This window comes from Heterocephalus glaber, unplaced genomic scaffold, assembly GCF_053883595.1.
Source record: "Heterocephalus glaber isolate CG9 unplaced genomic scaffold, H.glaber_assembly_v1.0 deba00001744, whole genome shotgun sequence".
In the NCBI taxonomy this organism is placed as follows: domain Eukaryota; kingdom Metazoa; phylum Chordata; class Mammalia; order Rodentia; family Bathyergidae; genus Heterocephalus; species Heterocephalus glaber.
The window spans coordinates 3,017,233-3,037,872 of NW_028258450.1; the positions used below are offsets into that span (position 1 = coordinate 3,017,233).

Genomic DNA, 20,640 nt, shown 5'->3' on the forward strand with positions numbered 1-20,640 from the left:
AAGCTCATACAAAATTTTGTGTTTTTATATATTTAAAAAGAGGGCCCGCCCCTTCAATTCCATAAACTGGATCCGCCCGATGAATGACTTATCTGTGTGATCCGGGCTGGCGTCTGTATCTGGCTGAGCCGGCTTCCTTAGTGGCTAAAAGAAAATTAAAATAATATCCACTTTTTCTGGGTTGCTGTGAGCTTTAAATGAGCGAAGGCCTCCAAAATTCTTTGTGCAGAACCAGAACACACGGAGCGATGAGAAATCTAAACCCATCTTTAAGCTTGACGGGCGACCAAACCTTTTCAGGGCAAGTCCACACCTACTCTCCGTCAACACCTCTCCTCCATGTGGGGGCGGAGTCAAGAATCGGTTTCTGAGATCCTCCATCCGCCCTTCTCTAGGGAACGACTCTTGTATGACTGGCAGCATTATTAACCAGTACTAATTGGAGACGAGAAAGCGCTAGGGGGTCTTTCAAAGCCGTTTAGGAACGCCTCTTCCAAATTGGCCAATTGGAAGATTTGGAGGGCGGGTTCTCCTCTGGGACGGGACAGAGTGACGGGCGTCTTCTTCAACCAATGAAAATTTAGATGCGAGTAAGCCAATCCAGTCAGGAGTGGGAAGGAGGCAGGGGCGAGGCTGGAGCTCCGGCAGTTGAACCGCTCACGAGGAGGGGGATCCGTGGAGGAGGTGAGAGGCGGCGGGATCGCCGGGTGCTCAGCCTGCTGCCACTATCTTGGGGGGAGGGGGCTCTCGGGGCGAGTGAGCTTCGGCGGGCAGCTGACTCGCAGGGTGGGAATCGAGACGGGGCGCTCTTTAACGTGAATAGGCGCCAGAATGAGGGGTTGTGGGACAGAGGCTACTGTATGAGCCGGGCGAGGGGGTCTCGTAGGAGGGACTTTAATAGGGGAAGTCGTAAGGCAGGAGACAGCAGATGATAGAATATAGAGGTGGTGTTGACAGCGTTGCGATTTAATGGAAGTCTTTTTTAAGGCAGAGCATTATTACACCGCCGACTGGGAGGGCAGAGGTTCCGCCTTCGGTTCTAAACTTTGACTCGGGTGAAGAAGAAGCAGTATTGAGAGAGGGAGGAAGGGAGCCCTTCAGGGATGAGGGTTTGCTTTGATGAGATGTGAAGGCATATCATACATGTACCGATTACTACGTGCAGGCTCCTAGCAAGTGTTTTACATTAATACTAATACTAATAATATAATAATACGCAGTGCTGGGGATGGAACCACTGAACTACACTCCTGTACTCTGAATTAACTAACTCTTAACTTTCCTAATAGATCCTACTGATGGTTAAGTGTGGGCTCTGGCTTCTGGTGGCCCCAGTTTGAATCCTAGTCCTGTGCGAGCCCTATAGCTAAACATCACACTGGCTTGGGGCAAGTTGTGAACCCCTCTGTGCCTTCTTTTGGTCAGCGGTAGAACGACCTCAACTCTTCTCTGTGTACCATTCATTAGCAGCTTCAGCCTCTGCCTAATGGTGACTCCTGGGTGTCTATTTTCAGCCTGGATCTCTGTCCTGAATTTCAGGCTGATATATCTAATGGCCTACTCTTCTTCACTTGGAAGTCCAGCTGACATCCAGACTTCAAACAAACTTGTGATCTCCTCCTTTCAGCCTCCAAACCCAGCTGATGGCAGGTCCTTCCTTCCAGGCTCTCAGAACAAATACCCTGCAGTTGTCCACCACTCCTGCCTTTTCTCTCACCTGTATGTGTATGGTCTGTTTGTCAGCAAATCCATTAGCTTTATCCTCAAAACATCCAGAATCAGGTGCAGCGGTGTACATCTGTAATCCCAGTTACTCAGGAGGTTGAGGCAGAAGGATCACAAGTTTGAGGCCAGCCTGGGCAGCTTAGTGAGACTGTCTGGGGTTGGGGGAAAGCCTGGGTGTGTGTGTAGCTCAGTGGCAGTGCTTTCAATCCCTCTTACTGCAAACGAAAACAAACCAACACAACGATCTAGGATCCAGCCAGTTCTCAGCACCACTGTTGCTACGAGATGGCCAGGCCATCTCCTGTTCTTACCTAGTCTGTTGTAGTGATCTCACCGGGCTCCCTGCCAGTGCTGGGCTCCCTGCCAGTGCCTTGACCCCCATAGACAAGGGGGTTCTGTTGAAATAAAAGTCAGATAATACCGCTGCTTTCTTCCCGCTCCTGGCTCCTACTTCACTCAGCAAGAGTCCCCATGGTGCCCACAAGGCCCCCAAGTGATCCAGCTTCCTCCTCTCTCCCTTCAACTCCCCTCCCCGTCTCCTTTGCTCACACTGCTGTAGTCACCTTGGCTCCCTTGCTGTCCTCTATCCTCTGGATACAGCAAGTACAGTGTCCCCTCAGGGCCTTTGTACTTGTCTACGTGGCTTCTTCCTCCTCTCCTTTAGGTCTCTGTTCAAATGTTAACTTCACAGACAGGCCCTTGCTGACCACTCAAGCTAGAATAGCTCCTGTCCCTGCCTGGCTCCTCAGCTGGCTTAATTTTTCTCCACGACGCCACTGCCTGAAGTCAATTATTTGTTATATCCACTGAGGTTCTCAGACCTGCCCCCTTCATTGGCTCTATGTGGCACCTGCAAGGGCACATAGGTGCACAAAGCATCCTCTATGCAAGTGCTGGTGAACTTATGGCACGAGTGCCACAGCCAGCTGTTTATTGTCTTTGAAAGCTCTAAAAGGTTCGCCATCACTACCATCATTACCACCTCTCCTTGGGTCTCCTTGTTGTATGCACAAGGTTGCTGAGCTAGGAGGGTCTGTCAGTTGGTAGGGTCAGGGTGGGACAGTAACACCAACAGATTGTGGTGCCCAAGGGCAGAGGGTCTCAAATTTAGTGCCTGAGGAGCTTGTAGGAAATAGGCTGGCTCAGAGTTTGGGCTAGAGGGAAGTGACTTGACTGACTCATCATCAAGAGCCTCTGTGTTGGGGACACGGGGGACCCAGCCTGGAAGTCAGGCTTCCAGCAGGAGAGGGTGGAGCTGAGACCAGGATGGTGGCCAGGAAAGAGCTGCAGGAAGACCTTGGTGTCTCCTCAGTGCCTATGACCCCGGTTGGTGGCACCTCCCATTACATTTTAGTCACTGTGCCAGGACAGGGAACTGAAAGTACAGGAATGATGAACCAGCTCTGCCCTCTCAGCTCCTGGTCTGTCCTCTAAAAAAGAGGTCACACTGTCAGTATCAGGAGTGCCGGGCTGGACTGGAATATGTGGTGGTGGGTGGTGGTGGGTCTGCAGAGGGTGGGCTGGGGGTTTCCAGGGTGGTGATTTGGCCGTGACTCTGTGGGAGGTGTCGGTGTGGATCTCTTCCAGGAGCCCAGCATGGAGAGGAGGATTGCCCCTGGGGTGGGGGCTGTGAAGTCTGTGAGCATCCCTGGAGCCAGATTTGGGAGGAGGAGCCAGGGGTGGTGATGTAACACTGGAAAGCAGAAGGGGTCACCTTAGTGGGAGGCGACAGGGAGAGGGCTGGGGGTGGGGAAAATGAGTGTGCCTCAGCTGGAGCCTTGATGTCCTGAAAACCGATGTCAGCTCTGTGGGCCAGAATGGGGCCCTGGGCTGGGCGGTGACGTCACGGGCTGGCAGGGGCGGGGCCTCGGAGGCAGCTGGGATGCCGGCTCCGGAGGCTGGGGCCGAGAAGCGGAGCTGGGAGAGACTTGGGACTGGACTGAGATCGGCCACCAGGATGGGACACTGGTCACAGAGCGAGCTCGGAAGATGCAGGTAGAGGGAAAGGGTCAGGGATGGAGGGAATGGGAGCCCGGCGCCGGGGGAAATCCCAGAAATGGGAGGAAGGTGTTCTAGGAGGGGTCTCCGAAGGGAAGAGAGGTGGGAAATGTGTGTGCGGGTGGAGAGGGGGCTTTGCATACAATTTGGAAGGAATCCAGGTGAAATATGGGGAGAATGGAATACAGGCGGAAAGTGGGGTGCGGAGTAGAACCTTGAGCAAATAAATTGCGGGTAGAATTCGGGCAGAATAATGGGGATTTCAGGTAGAATATGCAGGGAACCCTAGAAGAATATGGGGGTGCTAGTGTAGGGAGAAGCACCCCACCCCCAGCCTGGGAGAGCAGGATGGAAATAGGGAGCGTTGTGGGGAGAAGGGGCTGGTTTCTGGGGAGCGCAGCTCGGGGGAGCTGAGCTGCAATGGTGCAGGGAGGGGTTTCTGCAGGAGGCGGGACTGGAATCCTGTGGCCGTCTAGGCAGCGAGGGACGGAGGGCTGGGGTCCGGGAGGCGGGTGGAGCTGGCCGGAGTGCGGGATTCATTCGTCAGCCGTCCTGCAGCACTTATGAAGGAAGTGTGTGTGTGTGTGTGTGTGTGTGTGTGTGTGTGCGCGCGCGTGCGCGTGTGTGTGCGTGTGAAGGGGCGAGTTGAATTCAGGCAGGTAACTCCGAGGCCGAAGGTCAGACTGAGGTGCTGGGTGAGAGCTAAGGACGTCAGTAGAAGTGGCAATGGGCTGCTGCTGTCGCGGGTAGGGGGCTTGTGCGGTGGCGGGGAAGAGGAGGGTAGGGCCAGGTGGGCGTTAGGGATGGGCACCACGAGTGGGGGCGGCTATGCTGCGCGGCTTCGCAGGTATTCCGCGGTGCCGCCAACTCCTTAGTAACCTCCCGCGCCTTGGCAACCAGGACGGCGCGGCCGCTGATTGGCTCGCAGAGTGTGAGGGGCAGAAACTGTGGGTGAAGTCTAGAACACTCGGTGGGGTGAGGCCAGCACTTCCAGGCACCGCCTTGGAGGCCAGGGTGGGAGATATTTGTTGAAATGCGCAGCGATTTGTTTGGAGCATTACCTGGGATTATTAATTTAAATCTCTTAACCCCCATAGAATGAAAGCATAATTGCAAGAGTGTGAGTTTTCCAGGAGAGGGGGCTCCCCAGGTTTAGTGAGCCCTTCCAAAAAGCAGCAGAGAGGTTCCCTCCAAATAAAGATAAGACCTCAGATCTGCAGGCAGAGAATTGCCTGACACGACGTATAGAGATCAGGCGGTTGTCCTTGGGCTCCTGAGAAAGGAGATCTGGGATTGAGTGAAGTAATTTGCAGAAGTTACAGGCCTGTTCATTTGTCTGAGAAGAGTTCAGAACTTTCATTTAATTTACAAAGGCTAAAGGGCTCTGAAAAGGTTAAAGTCATAGAGTTTCAGGCTCCTCAGAATCCATTTTCCAGTGTTAAGAGTCTGGGAAGAACTTCCTGTGGAAAGTGTAGGACTAGAGGTAAGGGGGAGGAGACTGGGCATGGGGGGGGGGGTCGTCCCATGGGCTGGGACAGTGGCTCTGTCCTGGGAACGGCTGTGGGACCCAAGACAAAAGCTCTTTTCTTGCTGAGCCTGTTTTCCCATCTTATGCTGGAAAAACTGTATAAGGTATGTATTTGCCTTGTTCCTGTGGTTCCTTTCAGTCTCAGAAGCAATAATAGTGATAATGATGATAATGCTAAGATGAATGATTGCTATGTGTCAGGCATCGGTCCGTTTCTCCAAGAGTTTTATCTTGCTTAGCTCATTGAATCATACCAGTCCAAGGATGTGAGCACTGTTACCTGGACGTAGGTTACAAAGGCCGTATGAATATCATCTGCCACCGTGACATCTTGGATCCCATCACTTAGCCTCCTCTCCCCATGCACTCTTCCAGCCCTGTCGACCTCCTTGCTGATTTTAGGGAAAAACCCAGGAAGATCCTGCCTTGAGCCTTTGCCTGGGCACTCTGCTTCTGCTATCCATCTCCCTCCATCCTTCCCCCCATCCCTCCTTCTTCCATCATATCCTCTTAACCCACTGTGTGACTTTATGTGCGTGCATGTGTGTATGTGTATGTGTTACTAGGGATTGAACCCAGGGCCTTCACATTGAGCTACACCCGAGCCCCTTTTTAATTTTTCATTTTGAGACAGGGTCTCGCTGAGTCGGTAAGTTGCCCAGGCTGAGCTTGAACTTGCAATCCTCCTGCTTCAGCCTTCCAGAGTGGTAGGATTACAGGAGTGTGCCACCACACCCAGCTATGTACATTTTTGTACTTGGGACTGTGTGCTCCTTTCCTGAGAGCAGAGACATGGTCTGGTTTCTCATCACATCCCCAGTACCCAGGATGGTTCTTGCTTTATGGCTACAGGCCGGCTAGTGGAGGGTTAGGTAACTTGGCCATTCACATGCAGAAGAACCTGGGTAGAAACTCAGGCACCGCCCCCCCCCCCGCCCCCCCGCCCTGGAATCCTGGGTGGGCAGCAGAGGCCTGATCCTTTCTTCTAGCTCCTTGGAGAACTAGCAAGTAGTAGCTCTGCTGCCTAAGAGAAGGTGTTTATGCAAACAGCAGACTAATGAATCAAATCAGTGATTAATTCGGTGCATCACAGATGATATTTAGCACTGGCCTGGATTTGGGGCACATGACTTGTGCTCTCTTCTCCCTCGGCTGTCTGCTCAAAGGTTGCCTCCTCTCAGAGGCTCCCCTCTGACTGCTTGACCCCTGTGCTCCTGTACTCCTTTCTAGCTTGATTTCCCCCCACACATGTCTGCTGCATGAACGAATAATAATCAGCAATATCGTGATTCTCTTGGTGATCACATATTTCTATTGGGCAGCATGTGTTGGATATAGTAATGTGTAGGACATAATTCTTAGCTCTTTTATGTATGCTGTCCAATTTAATCCTCAGAACAAGTCTGTGCCATTATTATACCCATTTTCCAGATGAGGAAACGGGCACAGACCAGTGAAGCTGTTTTCCCCAAGGGGCCACAGCTGATGAATGATGGTTCCAGGATGTGAATCCTGGTCTTCCAGCTCAAGAGCCTGGGCTCTCAGCCCCTCTGGTCTCTGTCTCACCACCCTCTCCAGCGAGCCTGGCCATGGACCAGCCACCTGGCCTGCAGGTGGACTACGTCTTCCGGGGTGTGGAGCACGCCGTGCGCGTGGCGGTGTCAGGGCAGCTGCTGGAGCTGGAGGTGGAGGACCGGATGACAGCTGACCAGTGGCGGGGCGAGTTCGATGCCAGCTGTGAGTGCCCGAGTGCCTGCCTGGGGTGGGCTCACTCTCCTTCCCTGGGGGTCAGCTTCTCAGAAGACAAAGCCAGCTGGAACCCTGCCATCTGCCCCCGCTGTGTAACCAGAGGCGCCATGGGGTGGGCTTGGGGACAGAGGCCTCGTTCCTCGTGGAGACCCTGGAGCTGGAGAGCTTGGATGCGGTGACCTTGGGCTGGGCAAGTGATCAGACCTCAGGAGGGACTTTTCTTCCCACCCAGTCATTGAAGATTTGACCCACAAGACAGGCAACTTCAAACAGTTCAACATCTTCTGCAACATGCTGGAGTCAGCCCTTACCCAGGTGGGGCCAGGGTTGGGGGTTTGGGGAGGTTTCTGGTCCCCAGATTCCCCGGATGGGTACCCATCTAATGTTTGCAGGCCCTTCTGCTTTCCCTTTCATTGAAGGAATAGGGCTTTTTCTTGTTTCTCAATGTAAATGACGTATTCTGGTTCTCATAATAGTAATTTCATGTAGACGATTCATACCACAGAGAAATGTAAAGAAAGTGAACATCACTCCACTCCTCATGTCCATGCTTGTTAATATTTTGGTGAAAAGCACTCCAGCCATTTCTTCATTTCTCTGTGTGAGTGCACCTGTGTGCATGCGTGTGTGAGAGAGCGTATGTGCAGATCTCTAATTACACATAGTTGATATACTTTCTTTTCTTTTTCTTTTTTGAGACAGTCTTGCTATATAGTTCAGGCTGGGCTTGAACTCACTATGTAGTCCAGGCTGGCCTCAAACTTGCAGCAATCATCCTGCCTCAGCCTCCTGAGTGACATAGTTGATATATTTTCCAAAGGTATTCTGAAGTCTGCTTTGAAAAGATTCAGTCATAGCCGGGGATTTAGCTCAGTGGTTCTGGCACCTGCCGCGCAAGTGCATGGTCATGAGTTCGATCTCCGGTACCAAAAAAAAAAAAGATTCAGTGATGTTTTATAAGAATTCAGTTACAGCAGTGAGTCTGGCCATTCATGGCTTTCATTTGCTGAGCAACTGCAGTGTGCCAGGCACTATTGTAGTCATTGTGGTGAACCAAAGAGACAAAATCTCTGTCCCCTTGAAGTTGACATTCCAGTGCAAGACACAGAACATTGGAAAAAAAAATTTTTTTTTTTGATACTGGGGATCACACTCAGGACCTTGTGCTTGCGAAGCAGGTGTGGTGCCACTGAGCTAAATCCCCAGCTCATTGGAAAAAAATTTTTTTTTTTTTTAAGGTACCAGGGATCGAACTCTGGTCCTTGCGCTTGTGCAGCAGGCAGCGAAACCACTGAGCTAAATCCCCGGCCCCTGGAAACAAATTTTAATGTCAGGTAGTTACTAGGATTAATGGGGAAAAAAAAGCAGATTAGAATGGGGAGTGAGAGGGATGATATTTGATACTACTGTATTTTTAAACTATGAAGTATATTTCCCTGATTACTGATAAAATATGCCCTTATAAAGCTGATGATATTAAAGTAATATGTGGCTTAGAAAGTCCCTTATAATCCCCCTTTCATCTTTCACCCAGTGTATATAACCTTTTAGAATCTATAGGCAGTAGAGCATCGTGGCCAAAAATTCAGAGTCATCACTGCTACTTCTAGCTGGAAACTGAGCCAATTCCTTCCCCATAGTACCTTAGTTTCCCTATTTGTAAATTGGGAATGATAGTAGTTCCCATTTAATAATATTCTGAAGATTAAATGAATTATTACATGTAAAAATCTTGGTATAGTGTCTGGTGAATAATAACTACCACATAGGTTCTGTTTTTATTATTATCAGCTTTTGAATTTATCCTGTTTGTTAGTGGTTGCTTACTATTTCCTTGTACACCTTCATCATCGTGTATCTAACTCAGTGATTCTCAGACTACTGTATGTGGTCTCTTGACCCCTTTATATTCTCAAATATTATTGAGGACCAGAAGAGCTTTTGTTTATGGAGATTTTATCTATCAATATTTATTTGCCACATTAGAAACTAAAACCAAAATTTAAAGATCTTTATGAATTCATTTAGAAATAACTGTAGTAAATTTGTTACATGTTAACCTAAATATCATTGTAATAAAAATATTTTTCCTAAAACAAAAAACTAGTAAGAAGTATAGCATTGTTTTGCATTTTTGCAAATCTTTAAAATGTCCAGCTTAAGTAGAAAATTGCTGGAGTCTTACGTGCTTCTGCATTCAATCTGCTCAGGTATGATTTGGTTGAAGAATATGTAGAAAACTCCTGCCTCACACAGATATGAAATTGGAAAAGGAAGTACTGTAATAGCTTTTTCAAATAATGGTATTTACTAACACACTAACACTGGAGAAGTGTAATTTCTTGAAGCTTAGTGGCAATGTGGAATCTGAACCTTATCAGTGAACTCCTGTTGCTATGTTAAAACCCCTTGATGTGTTTCTACTTTGCAGGGATCTTTTACCTCTGTGATTTTTGTAATATCATGCACTGGCCATTTGAGAAATACTAGTTCACTGAGTTGTACAGATCTTCCAAATGTTGACCCATTTCATTAGAGAGTGACATATATTACTGTCCCCAGTGATTTTACCAGCAGAGTCTTGAACATTAAGAAGCCATCAGGTGCACAGTGACAGGCACATGTTTTCCAAAATTTGAATTCAAATTCAAGTGCAAAGCTTGCGTTATATCATTAACAATGAATCCCATTGGTGGTTCTTCTTCAGGCTCCCTTTGTACATTTTTGAGAAAATGCCCACCAAATTCCCAAGGTTGAATAACTGTAGTTTGACTGTCGGTTTATCTTTCAAGAGTAGCATTCCAGGGCCAGGGATTTAGCTCAGTGGTTTTGCTGCCTGCTGCATAAGCACAAGGACCCAAGTTCGATACCCGGTACCAAAAAAAAAAAAAGAATAGCATTCCATGAAGAAGTGGCTAATCTGGCTCTGAACTCAGTGGCTTAGGCACCTCTGCTTAGCATCCTTTGGTGTGAGCAGAAGTACTTTGTGTGTCCCTCCCATTTTCTTGTACAGAATAGTGGCAAGATGTGCACTCAAGGGTCGTGAGTCACTAAATTAATACTTTTTACTCTTTCATCAAGAACATTTCTAAGGCAGACATGGTGGTGCTTGGGAGGCTGAGGCAGGAGGATTGCTGAGAGTTCGAGGGCAGCCTGAGCTATATAGTGAGTTCAAGGCCAGCAAGACACTGTATCAAAAAAAAGAACATTTCTGTTTCATTTCCCATCTTTGGTTTGTTCCTTTATTTCTCCCTCCTCCCCCATCCTCTCTGTGCCTGCATGGCAGTGGCAATTGCAGTGGCCGCTGGCACCATTTGGTGCCCCTGGCATGAGCTCTGCTAAGGCGCCTGTCTGCAGGTTTACTCAGCCATGCTTTTGCACCATTAGTGTGGCTGTCACCACATTGAAAGAGGCACATGATGTCTTGGTATTATGAAAATTGTTTTGACCTCATGGACTCCCAGTGGCTTGCAGACAGCACTTGGAGAGGCACAGGTCCAAGATATCCCCCATGGTTGAGTGCTTGGGTTCTTTCAGTTCATCCCCCGAGCATGTCCTTGTCCCCTGTCCCTGGACAGGGCCTTCGTGGTAGGTTGTGTGCTCTGGGTGTGGCCATGTAGGTCCTGTGGCTGCCCTTCCCCTCCTCTCCCACAGAGCAGCGAGTCAGTGACCCTTGACCTGCTGACCTACACAGACCTGGAGTCCCTGCGGAACCGCAAGCTGGGCGGCCGCCCGGGCACCATGGCCCCCAGATCAGCCCAGCTCAACTCCAAGCGCTACCTGATCCTCATCTATTCTGTGGAGTTTGACAGGTGGGTATGGGAAGTGGCTTGTGGGAGGAAGCCCTGGTATCCATGGTAACATGGGTATCCTTTAAGCATCCTTTTGTCATCTCTGGGTGGGGGCTTACTATTGTATTTTGCTACCAGTAGCAGAGTAACCATTACTAGTGCTTTAAACAAATAGTAGTTTATCACTTAACAAGGTGTCTAAGTAGGTAGCTGCCATACAGCAGTTCCATTAAGGACTCAGGTTCTTTTTTTTTTTTTTTCTTTTTGCTATATGTGTTGATGTGTTGCTTTTGACTTTGTGAAAACAGCTGCTGGACTTGTATGCATTTCATCTGTATCAAAGCAGGAAGGAGAGGGACAGGGCTTGTTTTATCAGACCAGATCGGGCGCATTCAGGGTGGTATGGCTGTAGACAGGGCTGGTTTTATCAGGAAAACAAAAGCATTCCCAGAAGACTCCTGACAGATTTCCCATAATATTTGGCCAGAGGTGGTCACATGCAAAGGCTGCTGGGACAATGAGTATCTGGCTTGCTACCCTCTCTAGTGGGAAGCAGCAAGGGAGAAAGAAGGACACTGGGGGTGTCTCTAGAGTAGCTGGGGACAGTGTCTGCCCTGTGTAGTAGTAGCTCCTGGAGTTTCTGGTAGGAAGTTGGCCCAGCCTCTCTGAATAACATCTTGGGGGGACCTAATGAAGGTGCCCCACCTTCCCCCAGCCCAGGGCTGATCCCAGTCAGGCCAACCAGAGTCTCCCCGTGTGGAGTCTGGATTAGGGTTGTGCCTGGCCGCAGGTCAGAGACCAGTGTCCACTCTGCCAGTGGTGTGTGACAAGGAGCTTGCTCCAAACAGTGCCAGGGCTGTCTGTCCCTCAGAACTGCTGCCTCAGAAGCGCCTAAGGCCAAAGGACTGGTGCAGGGGACATGTGGTGGGCAAGGACAGGGATGGAAGTGGGGCTCAGAGCGTGAGGGTTTTGGGACTCTGTGTTTTCATGCTCTGTGGCTCTCAGAACCCAACTGTTGCCCTCCAGTGGGTTCTTGGGCCCTGAGATGCTGCGGTTCTAATCCCTCTCTTCAGGATTCACTACCCGCTGCCCCTCCCATACCAGGGCAAGCCAGACCCTGTGGTTCTGCAGGGCATCATCCGATCGCTGAAGGAGGAGCTGAGTCGCCTTCGGGGCCTGGATGCCCAGGATGCACGGGACACACGAGACACTGAGATCTGGCACCTGCGGGAGCAGTGAGTTTGCTGTGACGGGAGGGGGTATCCCATCGTGAACTTTGTCGGTCACATGTATTTGACCCATGGAAGGATGGCAGTCCTGAATTCACCCTACTCCTTCTGAGCCTGCCTTTTGTTGGGTGGGGCTGGTGACACAGTGGCGACCGAGACAGCCCTGGACTCCAGGCCAGTGGGAGAAACAGCTCTGGGCTGGGGCTTCAGAGGGGATCCTGCCCCTGCCTGTAAGGAGGGGTGCTGTTGGCAAAGGGAACTGCATGTGGACAGTCAGGGTGGGTGGTTGGGCTGTGTCTGGTTTTAGTTCACCTTTGCCAGGTGCCTTTCTGACACTGCCCGTGTAGTGCCAGCCTGGCACAGCTGGGCGTTTGTCCCATAGCCACCTGCACTGTCATTGGAAACAGGTGGGAGTGGCAGGAAAGGGAGCTGTATGGGGGTGTGATGGGTCCTGGGATGTCAGGTGAGGGAGTTAGGAAGAGCAAGTGTTCTAGGCAGAGAACAGCTCGTGCCACACCCTGCACTAAGTGGGAAGGTGGAGAGAACAAGGAGAATGACTAGAGGTGAGGCTTTTAGGGTGGGTTCTGGTGCCTGCTGTACACTGCCATCTAGGGGTGAGCGGAGTCGGGGGTGATATTTTTTGTACTAACAGTAATACCAGCAGCTAAGGTTTATTGAGCATTTAACTGTGCCAGGGACCTTGCTCTGTGCTGTAGGGTTGAATTCATTTTATCCTCGCAAGTGCCTTTCAAGGCAGGCACCGCTGTCATCACCCTGCTAAGAAGCCCAGAGCAGTTAGGGAAATTCCCCTGGTCACAGTGGATACCATGGCCTGGCTAAAGCCCGTGCCAAACTCGCTTTGTGTCCCCAGCCATTCTGTACTGTTGGTGACTGCTAGCCCGGGACTGAGAGCCAAGTGGTGGCCTTCTCTCACGGGCCAGGGAACCGTGGCTGTGCACTGCTGGATAGAGGGGGAGGAAAGCCACAGTGGGAAGCAAAAGTGGAAAGCAGGAGTAGCTTCATTCTGTTTGTCCACTGGACCAGCCCTTCCCGCGGGTAGCTGCTTGCGCCTGTGCTTCCCAAGGTGGCCACAAGGTGGCGCCCTCTGGCCTCAACTGCAGAACTAGAGAGAGTGACTTGAGATCCCACAATTGGTGGTGTCTTATTTTCCTCTTCACATCCTGGAGTTAGGGAAGACTCCCAGACTCAGTCACTCATTCATCCATCCATCCATTCATTCATTCGTATGACATTTATCAAGTTCATGCACTGCCTGTCTGTAGTTGATGTTTATCAAGCATTTTGTGCCAACTGCTTTGTGTAGATTCCTACGACCTTACAGGAGGTCTTAGCATCATCATCCCTCCTCACCAATGAGGCCCAGAGATGTGACGAGGAGCTGCTCAGGGTCACCCAGCCTGTAACAGATGGGGTAGATTGGATGCAGGCAGCTTGGCCAGACCTGAGGTGTCTATGGGGTGGAGCAGACAGTGGAGACTCCTGGAGTGGGGACGCAGACAGCAGGCAGAGTCACCCTGACAAATGGCACTGTGTCAGGCTGGTGCTAGGAAGGAGACATCGGAGAGCTCAGCACATCCCGCAGGCAGGCAGCCTTCCCAGGATGAGTGGAGCCTGTCTGTCCAGGGGCAGGATGGGGGCTGGCATGCTGGGGAGAGGAGCTGCATTGGCAAAGGCTGGACCCCGTGGAGGTGGAGGAGGGCGGAGAGGTAGGGTTATGTCACCCAGCATAGATCCAGTGGGGAGCTGGGGAACCACAGGGTGCTAGGATGTTTTATTTGGTTTTTGTTTTGTTTTGTTTCTGGTACCGGGGATTGAATGCAGAACCTTTCGCTTGCAAGGCAGGCACTGGAACCACTGAGCTAAATCCCCGGCCCTAGGATGTTTTATTTGGAAAACTGCCAAGCACATGCAGAAGTAGGCAGCAGTATAACACACATGCGCTATCTCCAGCCCTTGTCACCCACATTTTGGTATCTTGTTTGATTACCTCTTCCCTCCTCCCTCAGGACATCGTATCTTCTCCATAAATGCTTCAGCCTGTATCCTTAATACGTAATATGGACACAGAAAGAACACAAGTGATGTTACCATGCTGGACACAGCCACCATCCTCTAATTCCAGCCGGCATGCGTTCACACTTCCCTGTCTCACAGATGTCTTTTTTGATTGGTTTTGGGGAGGCGCCTTCCTGGCAGTGCTGTGGGGGGTACTGACACTGGTGAGGGGAGCTCTTGAGAGTAGCCCCCTCTCGTACAGAGTCCCCCCAGCCCACCACCCAGGGTAGGGGTTCACACTGGCTGCCCATTTGAATCACCCTGAGTGCTCTGCAAGATGGAGAAGCCCAGGTTGCCCCCAGTAGACCATTTATATCAGAAGCTCCAAGGAGGGAGGTTCCTGCCCCCTCCTGAGATTTTTCACTACTTACTTTTCTTACTGTGAATGAAGTGTCAGGCACATAAAGTATAAAATATAAATGTACAATGTGATAAATGATCATAACTCTGGCACCCATGCAACGACCAGACAGGTTTAGAGGTTGAAAGTGGCCATGTCCCCAAAGGATCCCCCGGTCTTTTCCTGGAAGAGGCCACCTGTCCCCCCTAGCTCTGCTTCTCACTGTGGATAGATGACTTTGCCACCCCACTGTGCATCTCTAAACAGTATAATTCAGTTGCATCTCTTTGCACTTTATATAAATGGAATTAAATACTGCGTTACTTTTTTGTGTCTAAGATTCTTCTATGCTCTTTTGTGTAGCAGTAGTTCATTCATTTAGATTGTTATTTTTTCATTGAATTAATCCACCACAATTTATCTAAGCATTCAGTGGGTATTGGTAGTTTTCAGTTTGGGGTTTCTCTCTCTCTCTCTCTCTCTCTCTCTCTCTCTCTCTCTCTCTCTCTCCCCCTCTCCCCCTCTCCCTCTCCCTCCCTCTTACACACACACACACACACACACACACACATACGTGCATCCACATGCAAACATACCCCCCCCCACTTGCATCATGAGTGGATACCCAGGAATGGAGCTGCTAGCTGTTCCTGTAGGTTTTCCTAGATAACACCAAACCCAAACTTTTTTCAGAGTGGCTGTAACCCTTTATGAAAGCTCTTTGTGATTTTTATTTGCATTTCCTTGAGGTTGTGCACCTTTTTATGTGGTTAGTAGTCATTTGTGTTTCCCTTTTATAATTTGCCTGTTCATCTGTCCTTTTCCATTTTTCTGCTACTTCTATTGATTTCCAGGAGTATTTATTTATTTATTTATTTATTTATTTTTCAGTACTGAGGATTGAACCCAGGGAGCACTGAGCTATATTCCTAGCCCTTTCTATTTTCTTATTTTGAGCCAGGGTCTTGGCAAGTTACCCAGGCTGACCTTGAGCTTATGATAGTCCTGCCTCAGCCTCCCAAGCAGCTGGAATTACAGGCTGCCCCATGTGCCCAGCTCAGGAGCTCTTTATATAGTTTGGATGTGAACTCTTTGTTGGCTTTATGTTTCAGAAACCTCTTCCCACTCAGTAGCTGGCCTTTCCATTGTCTTAATATTTTGATGAACAAAGAGGTTCATAATTTTTATGCAGACTAATGTAAAATAATTTTTAATAGAACAATTTAAAGACAGCTGGCATCTTTATAAATAGTATTCCAGTCTATGAACAGAGTATAACTCTACATTTACTTGGATTTTATTTAGGGGCTCAGTTCTGTCATACTTTTTTTCTGTGTGGTGCTGGAGACTGAAACCAGGAACTTCATACTGAGCTATGTACTAGTAATGTCCCCTTTCCCTGTTCCCTACACATCCCCAGCCCATTTTTATTTTTCATTTTCAGGGAGGGTCTCAGTCGATAAATTGCTAAATTGTGAACCTCCTGACTGACTCAGCCTCCCAGAGTGCTGGGATTTTAAGTATGCACCACCACATCTGGCTTCCATCATGCTTTTTTTTTTTTTTTTTTTCGGTACAGGGTATCAAGCTCAGGTCCTTGCACTTTTGAGTCAGGCGGCAGAAACACTGAGCTAAATCCCTGGCCCTCTATCATGCTTTTTCTTAGATCCCCTTGTATATTTGCAGGGTTTTGTTCTTAAGTATAGATTGGTGATGGTGACTATTATAGAGCTTTCAGTGATAACAAACAACCCGCTGCAGCATGCATGCCATAGGATCACCACCACTGGTATGGCTCATAATGGTGTTTGTATAATTGATATATTGATTTGTATATCTAGTTACTTTAGTAAGTCTTATTTCTAATAACTTATCTGTAGTTCCTTTTTGATTTTTTGGTGTTGATAATCATTTCATTTGCAAATGGGTGTTTCATTAATTCCTTCTCAGTCCTTACCCTTATTTTTCTTGCCTTATTGAGCTGGGTGGGACCTCTGGCATTGTAGAAGGTACAGAGGAAGTAGTCACGGAGTCATGGGTGGTGTCCTTGTCTTGCTCTTGATTGCAAGGGGTAAATTCAACATTTTGCCAAAAACGTGCTCATCCAAATATTTTTTTCTTCCTAATTTTACTTTTTAGGCAAAGTGAGAGAAAGAATTAATTTGGGTTTCACTGCTATTGATGGCCACTGGCTACACTGATTTTTCACGAGGGGCCATTAAATTGTGATGATCTAATTTTATAATTCTTTCTGCTTTGTTAGCTGGAACTTTTCAATAAAAACATTCTCTCATTAAGTATTTGGTTTCCCTGAGGTGTATTCACACAGAAAAGGTGTGATTAATGCTTTACTCTTTTTTCATTTGCACTACTGAGGACTGAACCCAGGGAGTGGTGAGCTGGATCCCTAGCCCTGTTTATCTATGCATTTGCTTATATATGGGAGCTCAAACCCAGAGGCACTCTACTACTGAGCTACTTCCCAGCCCTCTTTAAATTTTTAATTTTGAGACAAGTTCTTGCTAAGTTGCCAGGTTGGCTTTGAACTTGTGATCGTGTCCTTTTTTCCTCTTTTTTTTTTTTGGTGGTACTGGGAATTGAACCCAGGGGCTTTGGACTGAGCTACATCCCCAGTGGTTTTGATTTTGTTACTTGGAGACAGAGTCCTGCTAAGTCGTTAAATTGCCCAGACTGGGGTTAAACTTGTGATCTTCCAGGCTCAGCTTTCCTGGTAGCTGGGATTACAGGCATGTGGCACCGCACCTGGTCTGACTCTTCTTTTATTTAACTTTTGTCAGAATAATGAGTTGGTTCCCTCTTACCCCACACGCCTGGGCTACATAGTGAGTTCAAGGCCAGCCTGAAGTATACAGCGAGACCCTGTCTCCAAAAAAAAAAAAAAAAAAAAAGGGAATAAAGTTTAAGGCTTCTTTGCATTTTTTTTTCTTTAGGCTGTATCTTACTTGCTAAAATAATGTGTTTTAGTTACGTCACTTAATTCTCCTGTATTACACCAACTCTGACGTACAGTTAGGTCTCTTTGAGGCAGTTTTCTTTTAAAAGCATTAGCTGGGTTTGGTGGTAGTCCAGCTACTCAGGAGGCTGAAGCAGAAGGACTGCTTGACCCCAGAAGTTGACCCTGGGAGGAGATGACCGTGCCCTACCTACCCCCTCCAACCCCGTCTCCCTCTCTGCCGCAGGGTGTCCCGCCTGGCGTCTGAGAAGCGCGAGCTGGAGGCGCAGCTGGGCCACTCACGGGAGGAGGCGCTGGCCGGGCGGGCGGCTCGCCAGGAGGCCGAGCAGCTGCGCGGGCTGGTGCGCGGCCTGGAGCTGGAGCTGCGGCAGGAGCGCGGCCTCGGGCACCGGACGCCAGCCCGCCGGGGCCAGGACTGCCGCCGCCTGGCCAAGGAGGTGAGGGGCGGGGCGGCCGGCGGGACCGAGCTGGGCGAGGCCTCAGCCTGGGTGTGGACCCCTGCGCTCCTGTCTTCCTCCGCACAGCTGGAGGAGGTGAAGGCGTCGGAGCGCAGCCTGCGAGCCCGGCTGAAGACACTGAACAGCGAGCTGGCCTTGTACAAAAGGGGGTGAGGGGAGCGGCCAGGGTTGGGCGGGGCCTCGGAGCTGCCAGCCCGGCCTGCTGTTGGGTTTGGGGCTGGTGGGCGAGGCCTGGTGGGCGGGGCCTGGGAGGGACGGCCGAGCGGGGCCTAATAAACCCAATGGGACGTCGGGAGGGTCTGGGAAGCTCAGGTGGAAGCGGAAGGCGGGGCTGGGGGGCCCGCTCGGAACGGACCTGGCGGGGCCCGGCAGGTGGGATCTGGCGACCTCCATTGGCATTTACTGTGGATGGCGGAAAGTTGGGACGGTCTTGAGGGGGCTGTGGGAGACCTCGGGAGGAAGGGGCTGCGAGGGCGCTGAGTTAGGGTGCAGGCGTGGCAGACAGGGCTCTGAAAGGGGAGGTCTTTGGGGCCCCGTGAGAGGCGAGAGTGGGAGATGACTGGGGGTCGCGGCGAGGGCGCGCGTGTCGGAGTTGACGCGGGCCAGGCTGAGGGTTCAGGGAGGTGGGGCGTCGGGGGAGGACTGGGGTTCGTCCTGGCTGCCAGAGCTGACTGGTCCTGTGCTCGCAGGAGGCGGACTCCGCCGGCGGCGCTGCCCGCGGCCCAGGAGGACCGGGCTTCGTCGTCGCGCGAGCGCTCCACGTCGCGGGGCCGCGGGGCCGCCCGCTCGTCCTCGCGCGAGAGCGGTCGCGGGGCCCGGGGTCGGGGCTGGCCCGCCCGCCCCTCGCCATCGCCCTCAGGTCTGCACGCCCGGCCCGGGCTGGGGGGCGCGGGACCAGGGCACGGGGCCTGAGCCGTGACCCGGCGCCTCGCCACCCCCGCGCTGTCCTAGGTGGGCGCGCGCCGCGCTTCGACCCCACGGCCTTCGTGAAAGCCAAGGAGAAGAAGCAGAGGGAGATCAAGATGAAGTTAGTGAGCCCTTCCTTCCCGCTGCCCTTATCCCTGCCCAGGTCCTGTCCGCCGCGGTCCCTCGCCACTCCCCGCCTCCCAGGCCACGTGGCAGGTGGGTCACCGGCTCCGGCTGTGACTCGGGCAGGGCCACGCCCTTCCCCTCCTAACTTGGGCGCAAAGCGGGCGACTCCTTTCCCGTTTTCAGGCAGCAGCAGCGGAACCGATTGGGCAGTGGAGGAAGCGGGGACGGTCCGTCCATCTCGTGGTCTCGCCAGGCCCGGCCCCCCACTGGCGTGACCGGCAGAGGGGACGCAGCTAACCGCTCGCGCCACCGCAGCTCCTCGGGTCAGTGGCCTGGAGCCGGGGTGGGTGGGAGGTGGGGTGGGTGGATCGGGTCGGGCGAGCGCGGAGGCTCAGGCCTTTGTCTCCCCCTAGTGGACAGTTTTCGCAGCCGCTGCTCCTCGGCCAGCTCCTGCAGCGAGTTTGAGGATTTCACCGAGTCGCTCTCCAGAGGGTAAAGCGTGGTACTGCTGGGGGAAGGACCGTTTCGAAAGGATGTCTGGGAAAGCTGCTAACAGCCTTTTGTAGGGAAAATGGGTGGTGGGGGACTTGGAACCACGGCAGTGGGCCACGTGGGAAGTACCAAAGGCCAACCCACCATTGCTCCTCAATTACCCCTTCTCTCAGCCTTCGCTGTCACCGCCGTGGAAAGCCACCCAGCTCCACACCTTGGAGTGGGTCTAACACAGTAAGTGTTGCCAGGCCCTGGAGGAGGGAAGGGTAGCATTAAGACACTGACAACCAGCTGTCTGCATTTCCCATGATTCCGTCCTAGGGGTCAGGTTGCCGAGGTGACTCTGAAATGCTCCTGGAAACAGGGTGTTTTGAGACCATGTGGTTGGTGGGAAGAATAGTTGAGTACACAGGATGCTGTGAGTTTCTGGCCTCGAGTTGCCAGATCTTCAAACCAGGCTGTTTTACCTGTATGACTGGAAATACATAGCCTCTCTGTGCCTCAGTTGCATTACCAGTTAACTGGGAAAGGTAATGACTGACATCACCTTAGAGGGTCCTTGTGATGGATGACACAAGGTGGTTTTGATGTACTGAGTGCCCAGTAGGTGTCAGCCCTATTTTCTCGGAGGTCCTGGGATTTCCTGTGGCATTCGTGGGGTAGGGAGAGGGAGAGTGCCTGACCGTCTGTCCTGCCTCCCCTATCACCAGAAGTCCTCCCCCCGGGAAGGCTGCAGTCAGAGACGCCTGGCCAGTTCAGGGGGCTGGGTCCCCATCAAAGGTGAGCCCCCCCCCCGCCTGCTGGGAAGATAATGAGGGCAGTGTATTGGCTTGGAGCTTCCTGTGGCTTCAGACCCTTCACAGCCCCCCACATCCACGCCTACCCTCACAGAGTACAGCTCGGACCACCAGGCGGCTGACATGGCCGAAATAGACGCCCGCCTGAAGGCCTTGCAGGAATATATGAACCGGCTGGACACGCGGTCATGACGACAGAGAGGTGGCACTGCCTTTCCACCCCTACCCACCAGTGGGTATGGCACAGCAGCAGGGCCAGGGCCAGGCTGGTCTACCAGCACAGCCAAATCCTGCCCTTCCAGGTGCTCCTGGGGTCTCAGGTGTGTGAGGTCCTGACCCTGGCCTCTCCCTAGGCAGTGGATACTGGGAGGAAGGGTATGTACATTTTGTAAATAAACGTGTTCTTCCTTGGGACCCTTTAGCTTATGACTGAAGGGTGGGGTGGAGTGGG

The 20,640-nt window shown here is 51.2% G+C and overlaps 1 protein-coding gene across 5 annotated transcripts; it reads left to right on the plus strand.

Moving 5' to 3' along the window:
• The first annotated feature begins 609 nt into the window (after positions 1-609).
• Ccdc61 (coiled-coil domain containing 61) lies at positions 610-20,603 on the plus strand. Of its 5 annotated transcripts, none has more exons than XM_004867121.3 (14): positions 610-684; positions 6,830-6,988; positions 7,233-7,315; positions 10,655-10,812; positions 11,865-12,026; positions 17,637-17,847; positions 17,935-18,017; positions 18,558-18,727; positions 18,820-18,895; positions 19,084-19,223; positions 19,314-19,392; positions 19,566-19,626; positions 20,103-20,172; positions 20,284-20,603. In XM_004867121.3, exons 2-14 carry the CDS (start codon positions 6,841-6,843, stop codon positions 20,379-20,381), a joined length of 1,539 nt encoding a protein of 512 aa, XP_004867178.1. In that variant the 5' UTR covers positions 610-684; positions 6,830-6,840; the 3' UTR covers positions 20,382-20,603. The 5 variants fall into 5 exon arrangements, 3 of the variants coding, with proteins under 3 accessions (XP_004867178.1, XP_087056919.1, XP_087056920.1); XM_087200793.1 differs by lacking the exon at positions 610-684 and adding an exon at positions 3,245-3,720; XM_087200794.1 differs by lacking the exon at positions 610-684 and adding an exon at positions 3,742-5,355.
• Positions 20,604-20,640: the final 37 nt, after the last annotated feature.